Source organism: Lycorma delicatula, chromosome 7 (assembly GCF_047948215.1).
Source record: "Lycorma delicatula isolate Av1 chromosome 7, ASM4794821v1, whole genome shotgun sequence".
NCBI classification, from domain to species: Eukaryota; Metazoa; Arthropoda; class Insecta; order Hemiptera; family Fulgoridae; genus Lycorma; species Lycorma delicatula.
In genome coordinates this window covers 127435627-127463594 of record NC_134461.1, presented here as the reverse complement: position 1 = coordinate 127463594, position 27968 = coordinate 127435627, and the positions used below count along the sequence as shown (strand labels likewise).

At 30.9% G+C, this 27968-nt stretch overlaps 1 protein-coding gene and 1 long non-coding RNA gene across 2 annotated transcripts in view; one reads left to right on the top strand and one right to left on the bottom strand.

Moving 5' to 3' along the window:
- LOC142327361 (uncharacterized) overlaps positions 1-2468 on the bottom strand; it is a 63278-nt gene extending 60810 nt beyond the window's left edge. The window contains exon 1 of the mRNA XM_075370339.1: positions 2416-2468. Coding sequence (XP_075226454.1) covers positions 2416-2449 — 34 coding nt within the window. The 5' untranslated portion in view covers positions 2450-2468. The remainder of the gene's footprint in view (positions 1-2415) is intronic.
- Positions 1-27968, top strand: part of LOC142327362 (uncharacterized) — a 288215-nt gene that overhangs the window by 70205 nt on the left and 190042 nt on the right. Inside the window, exon 2 of the long non-coding RNA XR_012756968.1 lies at positions 23612-23680. This is a non-coding gene — a long non-coding RNA (uncharacterized LOC142327362). The remainder of the gene's footprint in view (positions 1-23611; positions 23681-27968) is intronic.

The window sequence follows — 27968 nt, the reverse complement described above, 5'->3', positions numbered from 1 at the left end:
ACTGCAATCGTACCAAAAATAATAAAAAAAACTAGATTTTGGAATTTTTCTTAACTGCAGTACTAAGTCCTCATTGAGAGCTTTTCAACGATATATCATAAGTGTTACTTATTTTCATCGGTTTCGGAGTTAAAGCCAAATAAAATTTTATTAATGAAATATTTGCATCTTTGAAGGGGATGGCACATCGGTTCGAATCCCACTTCATCTCCTTTTTTCTTTTTAACTTTTTTTTTAATCTAAATATACTGATTTATTTATATTTATTAACCTCTGATTGTAAAAAAAGTAAATCTAAAAGTAAATATAAAATCTCAATTTGCAAAATGAACTAAAATCGGAAGTAATAAAACTTTTTTTAATAATCATGGTAAATTATTTTTATATGATTATTATATATTCTAATTATATACAAATTATTTTGAATGAACTGTTTTGCATAGTGTTATTTAAAATTATTCTTTTTTAATGTACCCATTTTATTTTTAGATTAAACCACATTCGGTCATGTTCTATAATATAAGATTATAATCAAATTTTCTATAATAGTAGTCGAATCGTTATTTTAATTTATACTAATAATTACTATTTAAAAATAAAAAATCTATTAAGATATAACGGATCAATATATTGAGTTAAAAAACTTTTTTACGTCACGAACATTTTATATCGATTGTATTTTGATAATCTGCTACCCTTTAAAATAAAATAGAAATAAAAATAATTTGAAACATTAAAATTAATTATTTTTGTAATATTTACAGGTCGTACAACAGAGGATCTTTACAAAAATGCGATGCTTAAATTATGTTTCAATTAGATAATTTCATAATGTAAGTATAAATGCGTTAAATACGAGTATATTGTAAATGAAAATGTAATAAAAATAACTGTATACCCCCTTTAAAATTAATCATTTAAATATTGAAACTGTAGAACTTATAAAGTTTACCAAAATTTTATTTTACTTTTAATAGAAAAAAACCTCATTCATTTATCTCCACCTACTTCATTTGCTACTGTTTCACATACATAAACATGTTTTTTGGGCTTCGATCGCTTCTTTTTTTTATGATCATAGTTATATTAAAATTTCCCTTTGTATACCCAGAATAATAAAAAACAAATCTGATGTGGTCACCACATGACTTCCTTATACGCGTATTAAATTAAATATAATCATTTTTTAGAAATGAGAAGTACATAAAATTTTATTTCATTAATAACTTTTGATAGATATATATATAATGTTTTTTAATTGTTATTATTGAATTATTATTTAACGTAAAAATTGCTTTGTGGCCAGAGGCTAATAATTATTAATAAATTAATATATTTAAATTCAAAAAAAGTTAAAAAAAGGAGATGAAGTGGGATTCAAACAGATGTCTCATCCCCTTGTAAGATTCAAATATTTCATTAATTAAAACGTTATTTGGCTATAACTCTGGAACTAATGTAAATAAGTACCGCTTAAGATACATCGTTGAAAAGCTTTCAATGAGGGCTTATTAATGAAGTTAAGAAAAATTCAAAATTCAATTTTTTTTTCGATTTTGGCCTTTTTTGGACACTTTTGGTCCAATCGATTGCAATCTAAAGGGAGGTGCACAACTTGATGTTGCAATAGTCTTAAATCCAAAATTTCAACATCCTATGGCTAATCGTTTTTGAGTTATGCGAGGTACATAAATACGTACAGACGTCACGCCGAAACTAGTGAAAATGGATTCAGGGATGGTCTTTACTAATTCTTGACATGTACTGTAAATTTTTTAAATAACTTAATCAATTTAAGTAAATTATTTACTGTTTATTTATTTATTTCTGCAGTAATTAAAAATTTGTTAATCAGATTAATTTTTTTGTGATTATAATGTGAGTTTTTTCATGTGATTATTTCAATGTTTAAATTTTACGCACTAAAAAACACCAGTGATATGTATTTTAAAAATATTTTTTAGCCCTGTTTGAAATTTACGCCAGATTTTCAGTTTTAAATGTAAATAAATATTTTGAAAAATAAATAATTGAATTTGTAAAACTTAATGTAAAATAGACTTGTAACGTGAAATACTTAACTGTAACTGCATTAGTTAATTTAAGTTATGAAGTATTTTTTTGTAGAATTTTACTATTTGTTCCTTTCTAATTTTTTATATTGGTTTAATATATATATCTATTGTTTAATAATTTTTATATATGTTTTTAGCAATACAATGAAATATATTGTAATTTTTTATTGCTTATACAAATTGTGGTACGTTAAATTTTATTGCCATAATTTTTTTTATTAAATAAAAATTTATATTATCTGAATTTGATAGTATATGTATATATATATCGGTGAATATTTTATAAAATTTTAGTGTATAATAATATTTAGTGCACTTAAAATTGTTTAATGTTACTGACCAGTAGCAATAAGTCCAACCGTGAGATAACCCATGATGTAAAGAATACCAGCTACTACACAGCAGAGAATGATACAAAGAGGGAAGGGAAATCTCACTTTATAGAATAAGTGAAAGGGGTGGGAGAATGCTGTGGGAATAACGCGTTACAGGCGCCGACTTGCAGCCGTCAACGGACAACGGCCTTTAAAGACTAGTGCGTTATATTACATGTTTAATTTTTCGTTTTCGTCCATTGATCTTGTTTATTATCTGAGGTATATATGATATTTGCATACATATTGATACTTCCTTTTTGTTTTATATTTTATATATATATATATATATATATATATAAAACAAAAGTCAACATCCACTACATATATATATATATATATATATATATATATATATATATATATATATATATAAAAAATATAAAACAAAAAGGAAGTATCAATATGTATGCAAATATCATATATACCTCAGATAATAAACAAGATCAATGATCAGGATCATCCGCGTCAACATCCACTATATATATATATATATAAAACAAAAGTCAACATCCACTACATATATATATATATATATATATATATATATATATAGTGGATGTTGACGCGGATGCATTAGTGCAACTGCTTTCATGAAAATAACGGGAAAGACCTTTGCATTTCCTTATACAATGCAAAAATCACAGAAAAATTTTAATTAATTAATTACATAAATATATCTGAAATCATAAATTTATTATATAAACCTCCAAAAACTTACCAAAAAATAATTTTCTTTTTTTTGTTTTTTATTTATTACCTTATTTTTAAAAGTAATTTTTAAAAAAACATAAATTTTTCTTAATTCGACCTACCAAAACCATTTTATATCTTATGTTTTCAGTGTTAATTTCATACAAAAAAAATATTTTAAGTAATGGTACAGAACTGTTTTTCTGAAAACAGTTCAGTAATTTACTGTAAAACAAGAAAAATATTTTTAATATTTATTTCAAACATTTTCTTCATTTTTTCGAACAAATTATATGTGAATTATTCTCTATTATGCGTCATGAAATTTACTAGATATCTATTTCATCCAAAAACTAATTTTGTTTCTTTTTGTTTTTAAATTTATTATTACGAGTTCCGCTATTTTTTTTCTCGTAAATCGTGTATTTACAATCTGTACCGAGTAAGGAACCACAAGGAAATCGCATTACAAAAAGAACTTTAGATATTCGCTTTTAGGATGAGAATGGATGTGTGGAGATCTCTGCGATGGGGTTGCGGTGTGGGAGAGTGTAAGCGTTGAACTCGCTTCCGAAAGCGGATCAGAGCAGAGAAAGAATGTTTTCGTTAGAAGCTTATTAAATTTCTGAATCTGTTTCTTGATTTAAAAAAAAGAGGATTTTGAGTAAATTGACGTTGTTGTGATCAACACTTTGTTTTGTTGGTATGAGGGTAGTTTCAATTGAAGTTAGATATAGGAAGAGTTTTTGTATGAGATTTTCGTTGGTAGAGGAAGGCGCAGGGATCGCGCTTCCGCGAATCGGTTAATTTGGTAGTTGAGGGTTGTAAGTTAGGTTAGGTTGTCGAGGTTGGAAGAGGCCATGCGAAGAAATGTCTATGTTGTGTAGGTTGTGATGGAAATGTGTGCCGAGATATATGCATCGGTGGCATCCTGACAAAGGCTAAACTGATGACTGTGTTGTATCAAGTTTAGAGGGTCTAAAAGATGACCTTCGGTAAAGCCCGTAAGGGCTAGTGACGGAGGGGGTGTTGTGGCGACCGAGATCGTCACAAGGCAGGTGTCTTATCCTACGGGAGTCAGGATGATTAGGGGTTTCCACTAAACACTGTCGGTAAAACGTACTACATAAATAAACTACAGTTGTACAATAAAGTCTGTATAAATAAACACATTCGCATTAATTGGGACCACAAAAATACAAGAAATTACAAAAGCTTAATGAAAAAAACAAACCAAAAAAGAATCCATAACATTATTATAGAATAACTTGAGATAAATAAAATACTAACATAGCAGGTTCGCGGAAGTAAATAAAAGTGTACATGGTAAAGATCCTCATTAAGACGTTGTAAAGATGTTCATCATATATATGATACCGAACCAGTTTAAGTGTCAGATATTCCAAGTCCAGCACATTAGGCGTGCAGTGTTCGGAAATCTTCACTGTTATTTAGGAGGTTAACTGCTAGAAAGTTCACCTGATTGTCTAATCGCTGTCTGTAACTTAAATGAATCGTTTGATCTTATCGAAAACGTAAAGCAGTCCAAGGTAGTTCTGAATCGTTTCGAGCGAACCACGGTGACTTTCCAGTCGATTTCGCCACTTTATTCTGAAACCGTATAATCTCAACTTTACCCTCGTTGTGCCCCGTAGCTGTATGTCATATATCCAAACCGGTTTTAGAATCATCTTGAATATCAAAACTTGGTTGGACTGCTACAAGTGCGAGCCCTATCGACCAACAAAGCCTCTTACGCCTGGTGTTAAGTTGTTCCCTTTTATTTTTCACGTGTACTTTCACATTAAATGACGATCAAGGGTTTAAGGTACCGAACTCTGTCAGAATTCGGGATGAAGACGCCATCCAGGTGGTCTCCGGTACAGTCACTCCTCATCGCAAACGTGACACGACTAAGAGTTATTCAGGTTTACTTTTATCTTCCATAGCACCGTAGCTTATTTTTCATACATATTTTAACGTGGAGGTTGAAATCGATGAAACGATTACTGAAAGGATCTAGGAATCAAATCCAAGACCATATATTACGATCCTGAAATACAACAAAGAAACAATCTGCCTTCGAAGGAAGAGTCTGTCGAATATCTTGGATAATATGGGCAATAAACTAATAGGCTTATCAGAAGGTAAATCGTGAACAGGTTTGCTAGGTTTCACTTTTAGTGCCAAGTTTGGCCATTTTAGTGATAATGACAAGTGGGCGGTGGAATACGCAAGCGAGTGGTGTATGGCACCACGCTTATTCCGCTCACGGTTTTAGGATGGCTATAGGAGCGAGTTAGGACACCGGTCGCTAAACTGTTTCGACGCTCAGTAACCGTTTGTGACACAGTCTTGTGCTTTAGAGTGACGAATGGGGTGGTGGCGGGAGAAATGCCAAGCAAACCAAACCAGGTGTGAAGACAGGCGTGTGAAGACCGACGTGATTTGAGAATGAGAAACTTCCCATTCATAAGGAAAATATGTAGTCCGAAAAATTCCATTAAAAATGTCTAATGTACAAAACGGCTTTAGCAACGTAGATATCTTCTTATTAGTAATAGAGTCAAACCCGGGGCCTTTCCCAAATTCTTTATCCTCTTGAATTCCTTTGCTACCTCGGCTACAGAGATGGGATTTATAGGAAAATTTAACGGCAACGGGAAATATAAGAAATCAGTAATTTCGTAGTCATCAACTTCTTCTATATAATACGGCCGGAAGACCGTGCGTAATTGCGATGTAAACAATTCGGCCTTTTGACTCTCGCTACAAGCCCAGCTTCGGTGTCCTTATAGGAGGAAATGGGAGAGGTGGTTTTTAAACCTCTTCGCGGCTTTCCACAAGGAATATTCATCCCTTTTAACTCATTAAATATGTCGTCTATTTTTGTTTCGACTTAAAAAAATGATAGATATTTTTCCTATACATTATATAACAAAAATATAAAGTCCTTAAAATGATGTATTATTTAAAAAATAATTTTTTTATTACTTTTATTTCTTTTTTTTTGTTAACCACTAATTTTATTTACAATTAATATACTATGTAAATATGAGGCATTGAGATTAACTTCACTGACACAACGCAGGGTTTTGCTGCAAACAACTCCATCATTACATTAATAAATGAATTGCTAATTGTTTTAGAAATGAATAAAATTAAAAGAATAAGTGAATGAAATATAAAGATTGATAAATTAAAAAAAAAATATTAATGTAAATCATGTTAATAATAAATAAAGAAAATATTTTATTTTAATTACGTTTGTGGAAAGTTGTAATGCGTAAAAACAATGAAGCAAGAGAAATGCACGAGACGTTACTTTAAATAGTAAAAATATAATGAAAAAATGTTTGAGTTATTCATGTAATCTCACAGGCAGGTCAAGTAAATTGATTCTCTTCGGTCTATATACCGTTCTTCACTATGTGTAATCTGATAAAGTAATTGATACAATTTTTGGATAGCTTTTTATTTCACGATGGAAAGTTGAATTTCTTCTTTTACCATTTTTACATGTAACTCCTTATAAATGGTATCGTTTACCTCACACCATCGGATATTCATAATGATTCTTAAGAATTGTTACTGGAACCGGTGATTTTAACGTTTGATTTATTGATTCTCGAAGTAAAATTACAAAAGCCTATTATAGAGAATTGTACATTCTCAACAGATAGATATCTTCTTTTGCCGATCATCCGATTTAAATCTTGCAGTTTTAATCCTTATGCTTTTGTACGTTCCAGGTATGTTCATCCTTCGTCAGTTGGCCATCAAAAATGGATTTTTATGTATTTCACTTCATTAACTGAAGTAATAGAATGTTGCTTAAATAAACGTAACGGGTGTATTTTAATTTTCTTTTTCATCTTGAGTACGGTTGAGACGGTTCAAATTTTAATGGAATTCTCGCAGGTGAATTCACTTGTCGCGAGTATAGTAGATTTATCTAGGAACGTTGTGATGATAGTTGTGACGCTTTTTGGAAGATCGTATAAAGATAATACATAAAAATAGGATCGGTTTATTTCCAAGGGGGTATCGAAGTTTTATCGGGTGAAATGATATGCAGAAGTCTTTATTTTATTTATTTATTTTTTTGTTGTTCTTGTTAATACAGAAATAATTTCTTTATTTTATTTATTTATTTTTTTGTTGTTCTTGTTTATACAGAAATGATTATAATGAAACATTGAACAGAGAATTTCAATTTCATTTTTTACAAAAGGCCGAGGTTGAAAACATTATCGAACGTGTTAGCTACATTCAATAACGCAACTGCGCAATATTTCTTTCTTACTTTCTACTGAATTTTAGATGGTATAAAAATATTATAATGAACTGTATGACGTATGTATTACTTTCCCGTCTAGACAGTGCAGTAACTCTACAAGGAAAAGTATTGTAATCGGTCCGATTTGGGCATATCCGGTTTCCACTTTATCTTGACCTAAGGAACCCAAAAACTCGTATGGTAATTTTCCTGATGTTAATGTTCGTATTTACACGTGTGTGTGTTCGGTGTGTTGGCCTTTAAATCATCTTATATTTCCGAAACTATTTGACCGATTTTGAAGTAATCTTGGTCAGATTACTTCTATATATGGGACATTGATGCCATTAAATTTCTAACTTAAAAGTTCAAGGGGTGAGGCTGTCGAGCAAGGTCACCCTCAGTATCTCGAGATTTCGATTAAATTAAGGCAATATTTTTCTTAGGCGCATTTGTTAATTAAAAAATAACAATATTTAAAAAAATATTTTTTTTGCAAAATCATACCCCCACCCCAAAAAATGCTATAAATTACTGCTGTGTTGTGATGTCACAACACAGAATTAAATAAACTAATAATTTTTTTTTCTGTTTATCCTCCGGTAACACTACCGTTTAGATAATTTCTTCAGACGATGAATGAGGATGATATGTATGAGTGTAAATGAAGTGTAGTCTTGTACAGTCTCAGTTCGACCGTTCCTGAGATGTGTGATTAATTGAAACCCGACCGCCAAAGAACACCGGTATCCACGATCTAGTATTCAAATCCGTGTAAAAATAACTGGCTTTACTAGGACTTGAACGCTGTAACTCTCCATTTCCAAATCAGCTGATTTGGGAAGACGCGTTAACCACTAGACCAACCCGGTGGGTAAACTAATAATATTTAAAGACAGCTATTTCGGTCAGGTTTTTTTAAAACCTGACCGAGGATTTTTTAAAAAAAATGGTGTATTCAGTTTGTTAAACTCAATTACAAAATCAGTGTAGTAATTCATCAGGAATGAGAGTATGACTCTCATTCATCAGGACTCCCGTACCTCCGGACGGGAGTCGTGAAATACCTCAGCCTTGCTTCTGAATGGCTTTGAGCTCGAATACCGATAAGGCTAGGCGTATTTCATACGTTAATGAAATTTTCTTACGATTTTCCTATGTATTCGCTACTGAGTTACCTGATAAATTAATCGTAAAAAATTACAGAGCAAACGAATCGGTTCTTACAAATGAAAATAACATTAAATTTTCAATGAAAATGCAAAGCAAACTAGGTTTAAAAAATACTCTGTCATCATCAGGTCTTTGTACATAATTCCACATTTGTTTTAGCTAGTCATACATTTGAACAAATAATAAATCAGACAACTTTTTAAATTTATCTATTTAGACTGGTATTTTCAGAAAGTTGTGGAATTTAATATTTATCGGAGAAGTTAATTTTCGTAAAAATAAATTGATGAAATTTTGCTTACGGAATAGTACCATCGTTTTATGAAAAACAGTTATTATGAAGCGAGTTATTAATCTGTAAACCCATCGGAAAAGATGAATCGTGATTAGTATACGTGTATAACGTGCAAATATATGTATATGCAAATGTATATGTATATTGTTTTTAAATGTTAAAATTTTCCAATCGTGTAAATAAATATATAAACAAATCTTTTGTTAAAATCTACACGTAATAATACATTATATAGATTTTGTCAAGAATGGGGACCAATTAATTATTCGATTAAAAATAGATCCGATTACAGTCTATATTAAGTATTTAAATAAACAGATGGAATAGTGTTAAAGTAAATTAATAAAAAGACTTTAAAATTAATTATTTAATAAAAGAAATTCAGAAGGCGTTAATAAAAATTATTTGAGTTTCGTATTTATGTACACCTTTAATTTGGTGCAAAAAAATTTAGGGATTTTTATTTGTTTAATTAATATTATTTAAAATTTTACAGAGTAATTTTGTTACTGTAAAATTTTTTAAATGGAAGCATAATAACATCCTTTTATCGTAAATTGAGGTATTGTGTTGAATTATACGAAACCGATGTAAAAAAAAGCAAAACAAAACGAATTTCTTGTATTTGTTGTTCTCGTTATAGTTAATTTTATTAATAAAATTTAACTATTATAACGATTGATAGATTATACAAACTGGTGTGTAATATTTATGAAAAAGGGGAATTTCCGTCAGACTTCAAAAAAAGTGTTATAGTCATGATACCAAAGAAAGTAGGGCAAATAAATGTGAAGGATACAGAACAATTAGTTTAACTAGTCACGCATAAAAAATCTTAACTAGAATTCTATACAGAAGAATTGAGAGGAGAGTGGAAGAAGTGTTAGGAGAAGACCGATTTGGTTTCAGGAAAAGTATAGGGACAAGGGAAGCAATTTTAGGCCTCAGATTAATAGTAGAAGGAAGATTAAAGAAAAACAAACCAACATACTTGGCGTCTATAGACCTAGAAAAGGCATTCGGTAACGTAGACTGGAATAAAATGTTTAGCAATTTAATAAAATTAGGGTTCAAATACAGAGATAGAAGAACAATTGCTAACATGTACAGGAACCAAATAGCAACAGTAACAATTGAAGAACATAAGAAAGAAGCCGTAATAAGAAAGGGAGTCCGACAAGGATGTTCCCTATCTCCGTTACTTTTTAATATTTACATGGAACTAGCAGTTAATGATGTTAAAGAACAATTTAGATTCGTAGTAACAGTACAAGGTGAAAAGATAAACATGATACGATTTGCTGATGATATAGTAATTCTAGCCGAGAGTAAAAAGGATTTAGAAGAAACAATGAACGGCATAGATGAAGTCCTACGCAAGAACTATCGCGTGAAAATAAACAAGAAGAAAACAAAAGTAATGAAATGTAGTAGAAATAACAAAGATGGACCACTGAATGTGTAAATAGGAGGAGAAAAGATTACGGAGGTAGAAGAATTTTGTTATTTGGGAAGTAGAATTACTAAAGATGGACGAAGCAGGAGCGATATAAAATGCCGAATAACACAAGCTAAACGAGCCTTCAGTAAGAAATATAATTTGTAGGCAGGCCACGTTTGGAATATGTAAAACAAATTGTTAGAGATGTAGGATGTAGAGGGTATACTGAAGTGAAACGACTAGCACTAGATAGGGAATCTTGGAGAGCTGCATCAAACCAGTCAAATGACTGAAGACAAAAAAAACTATTATAGTTAATAATAATATCTAGTTAATAAATAATAATAATTAAAGCTACATAGCTAATAAATATAGTTAATAATTTATAATAGTTATAAGTTATTCTCGACAGAAATAGTTTATTTCTGTCGAGTGTTATTTCGTCTCAATATTTTATGTTAGTTATTTTAAAAATAATAAGAATGCCGAAAGAATAATACTTTTTAAATCACAATTCCTGGTACGTTGCAGCAAGGAAATGAATTAAATTACCAGCAGTTTTTCCGGATTATTTCATGGATGTTAAATAATCGTGGTTTTCGTTAAAAATTTTTCCTGATTCATTAAATCAATTTTTTTAACGTTTTTTTTTTTTTTTTTTTTTTTTTTTTAAATGAATCTATTCATTTAAAAATTTAAGTAATTTTTAATTTCCTTTATGTATATTTTTAAAAAATTCATGATATCTTATCAAATATGAAAACAAAGAAAATTTTTTTATGAAGAAGCTTTAAAAATGTATATAATACATCCAATTTCACGTAGTAAAGAGTTAATCGTATAAAAATTTCTCTAATTTGTTCCGCTTATTTAGCGTAAAAATTTTATTCCATATATACTTAAGCTATTATATTAAATAAAATGTATTATTATTATAATTTTCAATTAATAGTTAATTCGTAACTAATGATTTTACATCGTGAAAAAATGTAGTTTTTTGCAAATAGCAGTGATTATTATATATTCCTTTTCCTTCTGTAAAAACAATTAATGTAGTCATCGCATCCGATAATTATTTTTGCATATTTTATTATAATTTTTATATCGTGAAATAAAATGAAATATTTCTGGAGTCTTAATTTTTAATTTGTGCTCTCTAAATTTTATAAACAATACACCGATTCCACAACACTTAGCTATATACGAGTAGTTAATTATCATATAGTATACTATCTAATCATAATATCTCGGCTTTCACGTAGACCGAGACGGTTTTAAAGTTGTACTTAAAAAACAAATGAAAACATTTCGAGTATCAAAAACCTTCTTTTCATTAAAAAACAAAATCAACAAAGTTGTTATTGATATTACTATTTACATGCTGAATAAAAAATCATAAAAGCGAACACGATGTACCGAAACTGAAAAAATATTTTTTATTTAGGTTGTAAAATTACAAAGGTCGAGTGAAACCATATAAATATAAAACATTGAGTGATAGAAGCAAGAGAAGCGAAGTTTGATAGTATTAAATGTATATTTAAGAATTATAAAGAAATTCTTTAAAGGGTCTGTGGAGAACGTAGCAGCAGTTTATTGTAGTAAAATATGAATCGAGAAAAAATATAACCAAAAATCTAGAAATTAATGAAATTAGGATGTAGGCTGTTCCCGTAACTTTTCCACTTGTATATTTGAAGATTAATATATTTTAGATTTAAGAAATTATAGGAATAGGACAAATTTTAGAATGAAATTATAGGTATCCGAGGAGTCAGACACCGTAGGCGGAATCACAGTTTTTTTCAATATGTCCGTCGAATTCCAGAAAGTCTGTAGGGAATTTCAGGTTGTTTAACACCTTGAATCCATGTTAAAATGTCTATGGTACGGTATAAACGTTTAATCGCAGTGGCTGGTCGAGCCACATCTAGAATCTGTACAGTGTATATCCCTGACTTCAGATATTCCCAGAATGAAAAGTCCATTAGATTCATATCTAGTGACTCTGAATCATATTCAACATACATCTAATGCGATCGATCCGATTTCGTCTTGCATGAATTGTTCGGGACGATCTCCAACGGTAACCGATGTGAAAATCAGCCAGTCTCTATGCTTTTGCCGTCTAAATTTCGTTAAAAAAAAAATTATCATGATCAGGTCCCTGACCGTTACACGATCAGGTCCCTGTTATATGGAGGGATTGTATCGATGATGATTCTTCTATTTGCAGTAGCTCAGATTCTATCTAGCGACTTCACTTTCACGTAAAAATTACCATTATCGGAAAACGGATGAAATTTTTTTTTCTCAGGATATCGTGGAACTTTTAGTTCCAGGCCGGTTCGTCGGATTTACTGCCGTAGATCTTGGCAACCTGTTCTTGGAACGTGATTTAAATTATTTTAATATATTATTTAAAAACACTGACTGAAAAAGCTGCAGTAAAGGTAACGATAACCGCTCAGCTAATGATGGGATTTCAAGATAGATTCTGTAATTTTAAGCGAACAGCGGTACATATATGCGATCATTGTAGTTTATATGTAACGATACAGCTTCTTGTTCATTTAATTACTTTTCTCGGATAGTTAGCACGGATCAAAAGTGGAGTAATAACTTTAATAAGGATTATTGGTTTAATCAAGGCTAGAGCGATTAGTGCCAGATAACAAGTTACACTCATTACGTTTGAAATTTAAAAGCTCTCAGGAATGGTGATGTCCACTTGACGTATCGTCGGATGAAAATTTTTTTTTAGAAAGGAATATATACATATTTAAATAATTCAGGTGCAGACTTATAAATTATTCAGTTTGTGACAGGAACAGTATTTAGTGCAAAAGATTATTACGGTTGTGGTATTATACGGATTATGACGTTACACTTTTGTCTAGTGAAAATTTTTCGATTACATTAATTTATTACATATGGTTTGACTTCTGGCGGATATACCAATCCATATTAAAAAAAAACTGGTTTTAACATGCTGATTAGAGTTACGTAATAAAATATGTTAATTTTTACCACAGAATACAAGTTTTTAAGTATAATATTGTAATACACCTTTTACCTATTGAGTAAAATTCTAGGAGAAACAAAACTTATTATATAAAGAATATACATTATCAAGTACCTATATTTTTAATGATTTTTGTAAAAAAAATGTTGGTTTATTTACACAATTTCTACTTTTATTGGAAATTTTTGTATTACGGGTAATTTATTCCTTTTCCATATTTAGAAATATATTAAAAAAAAATGATATTTGATATGAATATTATTCACTTTTAATTGAATTCAAAAATTTTATAGTGACATCGGATGTAGTGACCAAAAACTTGCCTCTTGGTATGCTGTTATGTTAAATACAATATTATATTGTTTATAATTATAATTAAATCGGTTGTAGTGACATATCGGTTATTATGACATTTTTTCTACTGCAAAGCAACATTTATCGCTTATAATGACGGACGGAAGTGACTCGTCAGTAACGTAATATATATATATATATATATATATATATATATACATTGTAGCTACAGAAATATTTTGACTGTTAAAACGAGTCACCTTTTCCTTTTTACCTGCATATGTTACTACAGTTCTTGTTTTTCTTATCTTCTTCCTGTATCTGATTATTGATAATGAAGCGGCCACATTCAGTTATTAATCTTTTGCTGTTAGCGTATCATCGTTCGGGTACAGTATTTTATTTTACGTATCGTGTGTAATTCATTCAATAGCAATTTAATTATGACTTCTCGCGAAAAACATTCACGTTAGAGGAATTTGTATTTAATATTGTGTAGTTTTTTTTTTTTAATAATATTTTTGCGGAAATAAATTATTATTATTACTGCATTACAATACCCGTCTAGATGGCTTATTAAAGTAGTACCACTAAGCTATCTAAACATCGGTTATTATGACTATCGGTTATAATGACCTAAAATCACTATAAACGATATTTACTGTGTATATTAATTTGTAATACGTAACTATTTTTATGTTTTTAAGCCTTATTTTTCATCGAATGGAACGATTTCCACGCCTCATTTTTCATTAGGTTCCTACGGTAATGCCATAATTTCGCATAACTTAAACATTTTAGAATCGAAAAATTATAGGGAACTTTGCGAATGAACTGATCGGAAATTTCTGTTGTTCAAAGTATTTTCTGGCTATATTTCAAGAAATTTTATTGAAAAGCTAAGGTAAAACAAGTATACACATCCACTATCTCAGAGAGCCAAAGGGTCATGCTTAATAGTAATTACGACGTTTCTGTACATTTTCCCCCTATCAGTTTTTTTGCACATCAGTTTTTGGAGTCTTACCGATCCTTTTAATATAAATAAATAAATCTTTTATTCTGATCTGTGGATAATAATACATTAGATAGATTACATTAGAAATGGGAGATATGCTACTTCACGGATAAAGAAAAAGAAACTGCCCCGGCGTTAGTCTGGATAGATAAAAGCTTCATCAAAACGGCACTAAATAATATAAAATTAACTATAAAGTAAAAAATATATGCGAGATTAAAAACCATATTAGTTATTTAAAATATAGGTACATGTAATAATATTAATGTAAATATGCTTGAAAATATTTATTACAAAAAATAATTAAAATACAGAATCCAGAAAAAAAATTACTTTGAAGGTACTTATGTAAAAGTTGAACAGAAATAAAAATTAGATGTGATCACGTTCATTTACACCAAGAATAAACAAAAGGTAAATACGAATTAAAAAAAATAATGAAGATACGAATTATAAAAAATAATTACAAAAAAGTTTAAACGTATTTATGTACACGTTGAACGAATGCAAAAGATTTAGTTTTACTTTACCATCTACATAGCACTATAGCAGAGCCATAGCTCTAGAAGGGAAACTATTGTAACCGGTCCGATTGGGTCACGTGCGATTTTCAGCGGATCATGACGGTATGACACCTGTAGAACCCCAAAAACCGGATGGAAATTTTCCGGATGTTAATGTATGTGCGTGTTCAGTGTCGGCCTTTAAATTACTTCATCTCTTCAGAACTACTGGACCGATTTTGACCAAATTTAATCAGATTACTTATATATATATATATATGGGGCATTGATGGAATTAAATTTTCAAGGTCAAGGCCATGAGGTTGTAGAGCAAGGTCACCCTCAGTTATCTTGAGATTTCGCGTAATTAAGGTTTTATTTTTCTTAGGCGCATTTGTTAACGATTAAAAAATAACAATATTTGAAAACTCGCCTCCCGACCCCAAAAAATGCTGTTGTAGTCGCGTGCTTTGTTGCGACATTACAGGTAAACGGTAGAATTAAATAATGAATTATATTTAAAGTGTAAAAAAGTAATTCGATCTGGTCCAGTGGCATCTGGTGAGTTAATCCTCGCGGCTACACCAATCTACTGACCATAAAAGCGTAATTTGTTCTATGTAAGTTGTGAAATTACATTAGTTTAGTTAGTGCCGACCGTCGCCGCTAGTACCGCCACACACGCACGAATTAAATATGGTATGCGCGCGCGCTTTATTTAGAATCATTGAATTAAATAAACGAAAAAATATATTTAAATAAAATTATAAATATTTTTAATTAAGTCGTGTTTGTAAGCCTTGCATCAGAAACAACCTTGTTAGTTTTTTTTTTATTTTTTAAGTATTTCATTTTTCTAAATAATTAGTCTTTAAAGATTCATCGACGGAGCAATATTACTTATATAAAAAAATCTAATTGTGTTTAAAATAAATTGTTGGGGGTTTTATACCGATGTATTGTGTCGAGTGATTCGAAAACAATTCTCGTGTATGTTCTGATTGATGTAAGTACCGTTTGTCTTTTTGTTTTTCAAATAAATGGTTACTTTTTTTCAGAAAAGATTGCACATTAATATAAATGAACACAAAGTTAAGTTAATGAAAAATTTTTAATTTTCTATAATTCTATGTACATAATTCATAAAAATATTCAACATAAAGTAATTATTCAGGTTCAGAACCAAAGGATGAATTAATTAGTTGTCGGTAGTAGTTTTCAATTTGATTTCGGCGAAGAATTTTGAAAAGCAAACAAATATTGAAAAACAATTCTAGCTATAAATTGAAGAATAGCCGATAATTGGAGTTCTCTAAATCGAAAAAAGCTGAAACTTTTTTGAAAGTTTTATTATTTTTTTAAAGGTTTATGTTACATTAACTACGGAACTACGGACTTAACTTTACCTTCCTGGAATCATAGCTCTACTGGTATGCTTCAAGAAGCGAAGTATGATAATCGGTCAGAAAATGGGGTACAGGTTATTTTTACATTCTCGACGTTTCATGACTCCAAAAATAAAAAAAAGTGGGGAGTAATGTACGTGTGTGAAGATCAATAGTGTTTGACCTGGATGACATTTTGTACAGAAACTCATGTATACGGGAAACATTTGTTGGTAAAATTTTGGGGTCAATTTTCTTTAAATTTTGCAAACATAACCCCACTTTATATTAAGCTTCGTACATTCGTGCACGTGCACGCTTATCTTACCATTAAAAAAAAAATGGCCCCAATATTCTCCCTTACCCAAAAATCGAAAAAAACAATTTTTTTTTATTTATTGTTTATTTGTTAACCAAATGTTTATTTTTATGTCTTCCTAGGTGTAATATAGTAGTGAAGATGACCCCAAAAAATACTTTTAAGGGCAATATTAAGGGTGGGGGAGCCGATCAAAGTTTTAAAATATAAATTTTTTTTCAATTTTTAAAACCTCTTGGTTTATATATTATTATTTTCCCAATATACTCGTATAAGAATACATAACCGATACCAGGAAAGTATTATAACCGTTGTTGTCTTAAAGTAAGTATTTTAAATATGTAATGGTTAAACGTAGACTGTTAGTACCTATTATATATAAAGAAGAATTTGAGGTTTCTGAAACCCTTTTGTAATTTAGATCATGGTAGGATATTTACTACAAACTAAAGTTGATACTATTTTTATAACCTGAACAAGTTTTACACTAAATCTTTGCCGATGAGTTTGATGGTTAGTAACCCGCTTTATAATAATTGTTAAAAATTGAGGGTTTTCTCTAGTTACTTCCCGAACACTTTTTTTTTTATATTAATGTATGCAATTTAATTTTATTAGATAGGATTAATTGAAAATAGTGGTTTAAAGATAAACACTATTTCGTTGTAGGTGAATTTACGATCGTAAAACAAAAATTCGATTTAATATTTCGCTCCAATGCGGACGATGGACCTGAAATCTTACATAGTAAGATTTCAGGTTTAGTAAGAATTAGCTGTTTTATGAGTTTACGAACAGCTGTCTACAATAGTAATATTTATTCTGTTATTACGTGCTCGCTACTGTACTTTTCCTCCTTGTACCGCTTATAGCAATTAATTTAAATAATTTTATTTTTTTAATATTAGTTCATCCCCGTCGTATTAAAGTCTAATTTTTATTGTTGCTTTAAAAAAAAAAAAATATTCAGCCTATCAAAACAAATACACAATTTTTTTTAAATTTTTACTACCTACCATATTTTGTAAATTGTTTTTAATTAAAAAATAATCGATGCCGAAATATTACTTCAGAAATGCTTATTCTGGGAAGAAGGGCATAGAGAAAATAATTAGATCTTATATATTGTGTATAAAAATGAATGTTTGTCCCGTATTCGTTCCTAAACCATTCATCCGATTGCGATGAAACTTTGGTGAGTTGTTGTGCGTACGCCCGCGAAGGTTTCTGAATTTGTTTGGATCGCTAGCGCCAGCTAGCGGTCATTTATATTTATGGTCATATTTAGAATATGTGTTACTTATTTGGAAAGAAATACCTCTGAAAAAATGGACCCGCTAGATGGCGCTGGGGTTGTGATATTTGGAAAAATTGCATTTGTGGTCCGATTTGGTTCGTATTCAGAATATGTGTATAGTTACGTGAAAATACATATTTTTGCAAACCCACCGGGTTGGTCTAGTGGTGAACGCGTCTTCCCAAATCAGCTGATTTGGAAGTCGAGAGTTACAGCGTTCAAGTCCTAGTAAAGCCAGTTATTTTTACACGGATTTGAATACTAGATCGTGGATACCGGTGTTCTTTGGCGGTTGGGTTTTCAATTAACCATACATCTCAGGAACGGTCGAACTGAGAATGTACAAGACTACACTTCATTTACAATCATATACATATCATCCTCTGAAGAATTATCTAAACGGTAGTTAGGAGGCTAAAAAGGAAAAGAGAGAGAGAGATATTTTTGCAAAAATGAAAAAGGGGAAAGGGAAAGGTTAAATTTTGTAAGTTCCGTAATCTTCAGTTTCTGAATGTTTATCAAACTTTCAATTGTGTTCATTTAATCTATATATATACCCAAACCTAGCAATTACGAAGCATTGCCGAGTCTATATTTGTTGGTTGTATACTTGATATATTTAGAGATTTTTTTTCTATTCGTTACGCTAAGGTGTAAAGAAATTGTAGGTTAAAAGGTTATCAAAGAAAGGCTATTTTACGTTTTTGTTTTTTCCAGTTTTTTGAACGTAAATTTTAGTAATGAAATTACTAAGAAAAAAAAAAAAAGAAGATATATTATCGCATTCGGCCCTTTGCAGTTAACAAGTTTTTAATTTTCATAATCGCCAAATATACAATGTAATTTTAATGTCTGTAGCTCGTAATTTGTTTTGTTAGATCAAATAATTTTTAATAAAAACAAATATAACAGATGATGCTTTACGATGTAGTTCACACTCACATGATTATTCTTCTTCTTTTTTTTTGCAATTTTTTAACGACGGGGCCATTATGCCCCACCTTTAACAATTTTAGGATTTTTTTATTTCATCGCCATATTATTTTCAGTGTTCTAGTATAGGGATTGTCGAAGTCTAGGTTGTGCTCAGGGTTTCCTGGGTTTTCCTCTATCGCAAAAAAACGTTTTTGCCCCACGGTCACTATCTCGGCACTCACAATATTCTAACCAGCACAGCGTTCCTACGTTTGCCGCGCGAGTTTGAGGTATTCACGATTGTGTTGATTTCTGATCTTGTTTGTCCTAATTAATCATCCGGCCCATTTTAATATGCACATCTGTGTTATGCGATATTTGTTCATACGTTTTTTATATCGTATCCTCTGATCCGTAGAGAAGAGACCGCACATTTATTTTTAATTATAATAAATATATAGCAAGATTGTATCCATATTGGATTATAAAGTCTCTAAAAATATATTGTAATATTTGTTGCTAATTCTTAATTCTTCATCGATTTGTTTAGGGTGTTAAAACCTTATGCGTTAAATGTTTTTCATTAGAAATTTAACTCTAAAAGTACTTGGTTTAAAAAGAAAAGTCTGATATGGACATCACATGACTTCCATGTACGACTATAATTATACACATTTTTTAAAATGAAAAGTACATAACATTTTATTTCATTAATAACTTGTGATATTTATATATATATTTTTTTATTGTTATTATTAAATTATTATTTATTGTATTTTTTTTACCGTCAGAGGTTAATAATTATTAATAAATTAATATCTTTATATTAAAAAAAGGAAAAGTCGAATTCGAACGGATGTGCCCCTTCCCCTTGTAAGATCCAAATATTTCATTTGGCTATAACTGTGAAACCAATGAAAATAAGTACAACTTATGATATAGCGTTGAAAAGCTCTCAATGAGGAATTATTATTGCATTTAAGAAAAAGTCCAAAATCCAAATATTTTTGATTTTGAGCTTTTTTGTACACTTTTGGTCCAGTCGATTTCAGTCAAAAAGGGAGGTGCACAAAGAGATGTTATAACAGTCCTAAATTCAAAATTTCAACATCCTACGGCTAATCGTTTTTGAGTTATGCGAGATACATACGTACGTACGTACAGACGTCACGCCGAAACTAGTCAAAATGGATTCGCCCCTCATGAAATCATGAGGGATGGTCAAAATGGATATTTTTATTGAAAACTGGAAACAAAAATTTTTCGCGATCCCACTACTTCCTTTACTTCGTATAAGGAAGTGATAAATTCTCCTACTTTGTAATGTACTTTCGTAAATGTGTTATTGACATATTGTTTCATTATTTATTTATTATCTTTCCTAACGAAAAGTAAATTATTAAGTTTGACGTAAAAATTTTTTGTTCTGAAAGTACGAAAATGTCAAAATTCCGACCGATATCAAATTTATGACCGTTGAAAAAGTAAGGAAAAATACGCATATAATTTTAGCTTGATCATGTGTTTTAGGCCGGTTTTCCATTGATCGTAGAAAATGCAGTTTGCAATGCGACATTTAGAACGGATCAGATTTTAAACTTTCACAGTTTATCCAGCGCAAGCACATTCTCTACAAGGAAGGAAGTGGTCCGACTGTCAGCTTTATCGGAACGGAAAGCAAGGATGCGGAACATTTATATATCTCCCTACCGATCGAAGAACCTGGACAAAAGTCCCTTGCTGGTGTGTCTTTCTTTTATCGGGCGAGTAATAATTTATTTAGTGGCGGTTGTAATTATTGTGTTTTATTTACGGACCAAATTTTTTATTGCGTTCCGATCCTTTAGACCGGAGAAAAATTGTTTGACCGGGACTGACCGTGGGGGACTAGCCGCGTACGAACTTCCTTCTTTCGGCGTGATTCTACTACAGTCCATCCCCTGAAGTCCTCAACTTTAGCTTATGTTTGAATCGGTGGTACCATAAATGCAACTGTAAGAGTGGGTAATCGCAAAATAAAAGGAAGTGTTAACCGTTAGTTCATTTCATTCTGTTTATACCTATTACACTGGGTGATTCAAAAGGGACTTCACAACTTTAAAAGCGTATAAAAATTTATCGAGATAAGTAGCAGATTTGGTTGATGTCTCGTTCAGAAGCATATCAAGTTTGTCATCCAACATTCAATTTGTTTCGATTCGGCTTCCGTTTGTAATGCGACATGCATCTCACCTAAAGTTGATTTCATTCCAAGACTGTAGCCACCAAGTCGGACATTACCCCTGCAGCTGCGGTGTTAATTGAAAGTTTTAGCTTAAAAAGATCAAACGGCAAAAGCGGTACATAAACCCGATCTTTAATTAAATCCCACAAGAAAAAAACCTACCGGGGTCAAATCTTGGCAGCCAGGTGACCGTGCGATTAGACCTTTACGAACGGTCCACCAATTTGGGAATCAAGTATCAAGAAAATCTTGGATTTCTAGACGGTAATAAGGTGGTGGTTTACTGATAGTTGCCTCCTGGAAGAAAAACGGAAGAACGCGCCGTACGTCTTTATTTGCTTAAGGCATAAAATACATAGACCCCACGGCTTTCACGAATATGTTGCAAAGTTTCGTGAGGGTTTTCGCTATCCCATATTCGGCAGTTATGAATTTTCACCTGGCCGCTAATGTGAAACGTTGATTCATCACTAAAAATTACGCCGTTTAAAAATGTATCTTTTTGTGCAATTTTATCCATCATTTCCACGCAAAATTGGAGCCGAGCAAGTTTGTCGTCATTTGTAATGCGTTGAACCACGGTTAGTTTGTACGGCTTCAAGTGCAGTTATTTACGTAATACGCGCGGAACAGTCGTTTGTAGAATGTCAGTCTTTAGTGAAGCACGTAGAATCGATTGATTTGGATTGATTTCTCCGAGTTGTTCTACAGCAGCTTCAGGGACGCGTGGTTAACCTGGTGATTTTGTATGTTTAACAAAACAACCTGCTCGACCAAGGTTTCATGCCAAGAGTAAATTGTACGCCTACTAAAAGGCTCCTCCTACCGGACTCTCTATGAAAATTACGTTGAACTGCGGTTGCTGACTGCAAATATAAAATCAAAACGCACATATAGCACGTGCCGCACCAGTAAATGTATCCATTTTTAACGACACTGGTGCCCGAATTCGGTATTAATTAACTACGTGAATCAAAACTTAATGTGTTTTGTTATGAAATGAGACCTAAACCGAATCTGTAACTTATCTAAAGTTTTTAAAGTTGTGAAGTTGTTTTTGAATCGCCCGGTATGTATCTATTATTTTTATGTATGCGTGCGTTTATGATACCGTTTCAATTAACGTACCACGGGCTGTGGTTCGATAATTGTCAATATGAAACCGGCCATATTGTCGTTATTCAGTAATTTTAAACCGATAAAATCAAAGATTGTATTTTTTAATCTTAAGCTTTTCAACAATGATTAAATAATATTTTAACTTTAATACAATAATTTGCTTCGATGTTACATGACGTCAGTCCCTCGATGTTATTATTATAATATTGTTGGAGAACATTGTTACATTAAGGAAAATGTTATTTTAAGTATAATGAATTATTTGAAAAGTTTTAACTTTAGTCTTAAAAAAATACACAAGTTTTGTTAATAAATAAATGTGTAAGAACTTTATTGTACGTTTTGTTAAAATGTTATTTTATAAAATGAGTTTTTTTATTTACACCAGCGTTTTCATTTTTAAATTTCATGATGTATATCGTGAAATTAATACCATACCATTAATTCTTGAAGTATAAGGTGTTTTAAAATAATTATGTTAAGAAAAATCATGAAATTAACGCGATTATATTTACGAATTTAATGAGAAAATCTACTACGTTGTTTAGCTTTTTTAATACTTTTTACTTTGCTACACGCATATATAGGCCTTTTTTTTTAACATGCAATAATAGACACATAACACAAACATATTAGAAATTCGTACGCAAGACTAAGCATTGAAATAGTTTGTGATATCGTGTGAATTTTTAAAAAAATTCTCATGTAATAAGTCGATGTGAATACAACCGGTATCATGCGATTAATATGTCATAATAACAATAACAATATAAATGCGTATAATAATAATAATAATATTTGTATTACGTGAAACGAAAATAAGGTATTCAGAAACAATAAGTAGATAAATATTTTTCTTACTGTAATTACACCTTTATTATTTTCTGAGTTGACATTCTGAAGGAATCCAAGACATTGAAGATACAATCATAATTGCTATAAATAATTATTAATTAAAAGGTATATTAAATTAATTATTATTTTTCATAAATGGTAGTAAATGATAATTATTGACCGTTATTATTAGTTACTGTTAACTTTATGATTTGTTATAACTTTCTAAATAAGTTTTAATATACGGTTCTTACATATAAATATACCTACTAAATATGTGTACAGTATTTTCGAACCGATTCTTAAAAATATTACAACTATATAATTTTGATTTTAATTTTTGTTTAGGTTATTGTACATCTAATTGGTCTGAAGATAAAATAACGGGGGGATTTTAACGTTTTTCAACAAGAAGTGGTGAGTAAAATTTATTTGGTTGATTAAATAACATTTACCTAGTTTATGGAACATTTTAAAAGTTACACATTATTTCATCGGAATTTAAAACCTTTTCACCTTTTTCACTGAATTTTTGCAAATTCAGTGAAAAATGAATGACTATTTTTATTATTACGGGAATCATATATACAGATATACGTATGTATGTATTATATATATATATATATATGTGTGGATGCGCGCGAGCGCAGAACACACACAAACATACATAAAACATTAATTAACTGTATGGGAATCCTTAAATAATTTTTCAGTCTTTAAACAGCCAAATGTTTTTTTTTTTTTTTGTCTTCAATAATTTGACTGGTTTGATGCAGCTCTCCAAGATTCCCTATCTAGTCCTAGTCGTTTCATTTCAGTATACCCTCTACATCCTACATCCCTAACAATTTGTTTTACATATTACAAACGTGGCCTGCCTACACAATTTTTCCCTTCTACCTGTCCTTCCAATATTAAAGCGACTATTCCAGGATGCCTTAGTATGTGGCCTATAAGTCTGTCTCTTCTTTTAACTATATTTTTCCAAATGCTTCTTTCTTCATCTATTTGCCGCAATACCTCTTCATTTGTCACTTTATCCACTCATCTGATTTTTAACATTCTCCTATAGCACCGCATTTCAAAAGCTTCTAATCTTTTCTTCTCAGATACTCCGATTGTCCAAGTTTCACTTCCATATAAAGCGACACTCCAAACATACACTTTCAAAAATCTTTTCCTGACATTTAAATTAATTTTTGATGTAAACAAATTACATTTCTTACTGAAGGCTCGTTTAGCTTGTGCTATTCGGCATTTTATATCGCTCTTGCTTCGTCCATCTTTAGTAATTCTACTTCTCAAATAACAAAATTCTTCTACCTCCATAATCTATTCTCCTCCTATTTTCACATTCAGTGGTCCATCTTTGTTATTTCCACTACATTTCATTACTTTTGTCTTGTTCTTGTTTATTTTCATGCGATAGTTCTTGCGTAGGACTTCATCTATGCCGTTCTTTGTTTCTTCTAAATCCTTTTTACTCTCGGCTAGAATTACTATATCATCAGGAAATCGTAGCATCTTTATCTTTTCACCTTGTACTGTTACTCCGAATCTAAATTGTTCTTTAACATCATTAACAGCCAAATTAAATTTACCAAAAGCTTCTACATCGAAACGATCTAGTTTTCGTTATGAGACTACAACACTTCCAAGTCCCTCCCGGTGCAAATAAAAATCTAATAATGAAAAGGCTAATTGCAAGTCTTTGCTAAAGCGTATTGAAAAAATAATAATTTTGAACAGTTTCGGGTTATATCAACTTCAACCAAGATGGTTGCCGTTTAATGTTCTACATTGCTAGTTACCTTAAATAAACTGTGAAACACTAGAAGAAATAAATAAATTCAATAAATGCTGCCGTTACCTTAAAACGACGCTTCAAGCCTTCGGGAGTGAACAACTGAAAGATTTTAAATGGAAAGGCTTGAATTAAGAATATTATTTTAAAAGTTATTGAACAAAAAAACTTCAGGCTGCGATAACCATAATGAAAATGGTGTCTGTTCCTTAGTCTTGTTTTCAATCAAGGTTGAAGCATTTGTTAAATAAATTTTTAATTTTAATGTTTCACTGTTGAGTATCAATCTGTGCAATCACGTTTGAAACTGGCTACGATAAATGCATTAACTCCAACCATTTTGGTTAAGGTTTATTGTAGTTCGAAGTTTATTACGACAAACGTTTTGTTTTTCAGTGCCCTTAAGAAAGATGTGTAGGTTATAATCCTTTCTTTTTCTTGTTTAACCTCCAGTAATTACGGTCAGATAATACTTAAGAGAATGAATGAGGATATGTATCAGTGTAAATGAAATGTAGTCTTATACAGTCTCAGTTCGACCGTTCCTGAGATATGTGGTTAATTGAAACCCAACCACCAAACAACATCGGTATCCACGATCTAGCATTCAAATCCGTGTAAAAATAACTGACTTTGCGGGACTTGAACGCTGGAACTCTTGACTTCCAAATCAGGTGATTTGGGAAGACGCGTTCACCACTAGACCAACTCGGTGGGTCAACGTAGATTATAATCCTACCCTTTTCATTAAAGTTGTTCTAGCTGCTCCTCCATGGGGTGCTCTCGGAACTTGGGGAGTGGTGGTTTTTCACCGAAAAATAGTTTTTGATTCTTCTATGTTTGACTGTTGAAAATTTATTTAACGGTTTATAAATTTACTTTTTATGTAAAAACCCAACATATTATTCGTAAAAGTATCATATCTAACAAGCACTGACAAATACGTCTTTTTCTTTCATCAAGAGAAGAATTTAATGTAATTATTGATGTACTTTTTATGTGATAAGATTATTTATAATATAAGCGAGCGTAAACTTGGTACTAAGACATTGGAAAAGTGTTAAAATTTTATAATAAAATGTCGCAATAACAACTTGTTACATGTAGTAAGTAAAATTGCTGAAATAGTTTCTTTTGCTTTATTATAGCAATAAATTAATTACAGTTTTACAGTTATTAAGTTACTTATCATAATAGTATTAAAAAAAAAAATTATTAGTTTTTAATTAATTTATGCTTGAGTTTGAAATGTTTTGTTAAATATGACTAGTTAAATATGACGTTATACTATTTATTTACTGAACGGAATTTCTTCAGTAATGACATTTTTGTAACATAAAAATAAAATATTGAATTTATGATTAAAACTTTTTTCAAATGAAAAAAATATAATTATGGAGTCAGAGATCCGATTTACAACTGGTTAAAGTTATACCTTATCGACCAACAGTACAGAATCACTCATTTTGATAATTGAACCGATGAAAAATGTTGTCGGTGGTGCACCTCAGGGAGGTTTTCATGGTCCGTTGCTTTTCTCACTATTTCATAAATGATCTTCCTCACAATTACGAACTACTAATTGTTATTTTCATCACAGTAAATACCGATGTATCTATAACAGAAAATAAAAGTTTAAAAATATGCGCATCGAAATTAAAGAAAAAAATCTTTTAGTGGGTGAATTTAATTGTTTAAAGGTAAATTTGGACAAAACTGTTCCATTGTGCTTTTCACGTGGACGAATCTTGGATAATTGTGAGAATAATATTCATGTTATGATAATTAAAGGGCCTAATTCCTTTATATCTAATGATAATCGTTGTTTAACAAATGAAATGAACGTACTTTTTAAAAGCGTTTTCTCTTTATTATTATTTTCTTCGAATCGTAATTGGCGTATCGATTAAATCCTAAATATTATAATTTTCATTATTTCAAAAGGAACATAAATAAATCTGTATTAAATATCTGTCATAAATAATCTATATTTTTAAATTGGAATGATCAATTTACAGTTCGAGAAAATCTTAATTTTTATTTTCTTGATTAAAATGTAGATATAAGGGGTACCCAAAAAGAAACGAAAATAATTTTACCTTTTTATTTACGATAACATTTTTAAGACATCTATCCCCTTCAAAACACTGTCCATCAGATGATATGCACGTATCCCAGCGGTTTTTTCATTGTTTGAAACATTTTTTATATTATTTTGAACTAATGCTGTTAAGTGTTACCAGCGAATTTTTTTAACCTCTTAGACGTTCTGAAAACGCTTTCACTTTAGGTTTTCTTCACTATTATTAATAAGAAGAAGTCGAAGGGGACTAGATCGGGCGAGTAAGGCGGGTGAGAAAGCGTTGTCATGACGTTTTCCCTCAAAACTGGTTGATTTTTAACGCTATGTGGGCAAGTGCATTGCCATGATGATGCGGCCAACCCCCTGATCGCTAAAATTTAGGTCTTTTTTTCTACTGACTCCTTTGATGTCGAAAAAAACAAAACCATCATGGATTTCACGTTTAATTTCACTTGCCGTGCTTTTTTTGGTCTGGGCGATGAAGCTGTATTCCACTGGCTGGACTGCCGTTTTCTTTCAGGGTCATAGCCGTAACACCAACATTCATCCCGTGTTACGACTTTGACAAAAACTGCGGGTCTGTCTGGGTCTTTCAATTCTTATTACACTTTCAGACGGTTCTCCCTCTGCTCATCGGAAAGCAGTCGTGGAACGAACCTTGTCGCAATGCATCTCTTGTTTAAATCTTCAGTCAGATTCTTTGGCACGAACTCCAAGGAATTTTCTCCAATTCGTCGATTGTTCAACGACGATAAAACATGATGGCATCGCGCACTTTTGAACGTCTTCGTTTGTTCTGGACGTTGAGAAGCGACCCG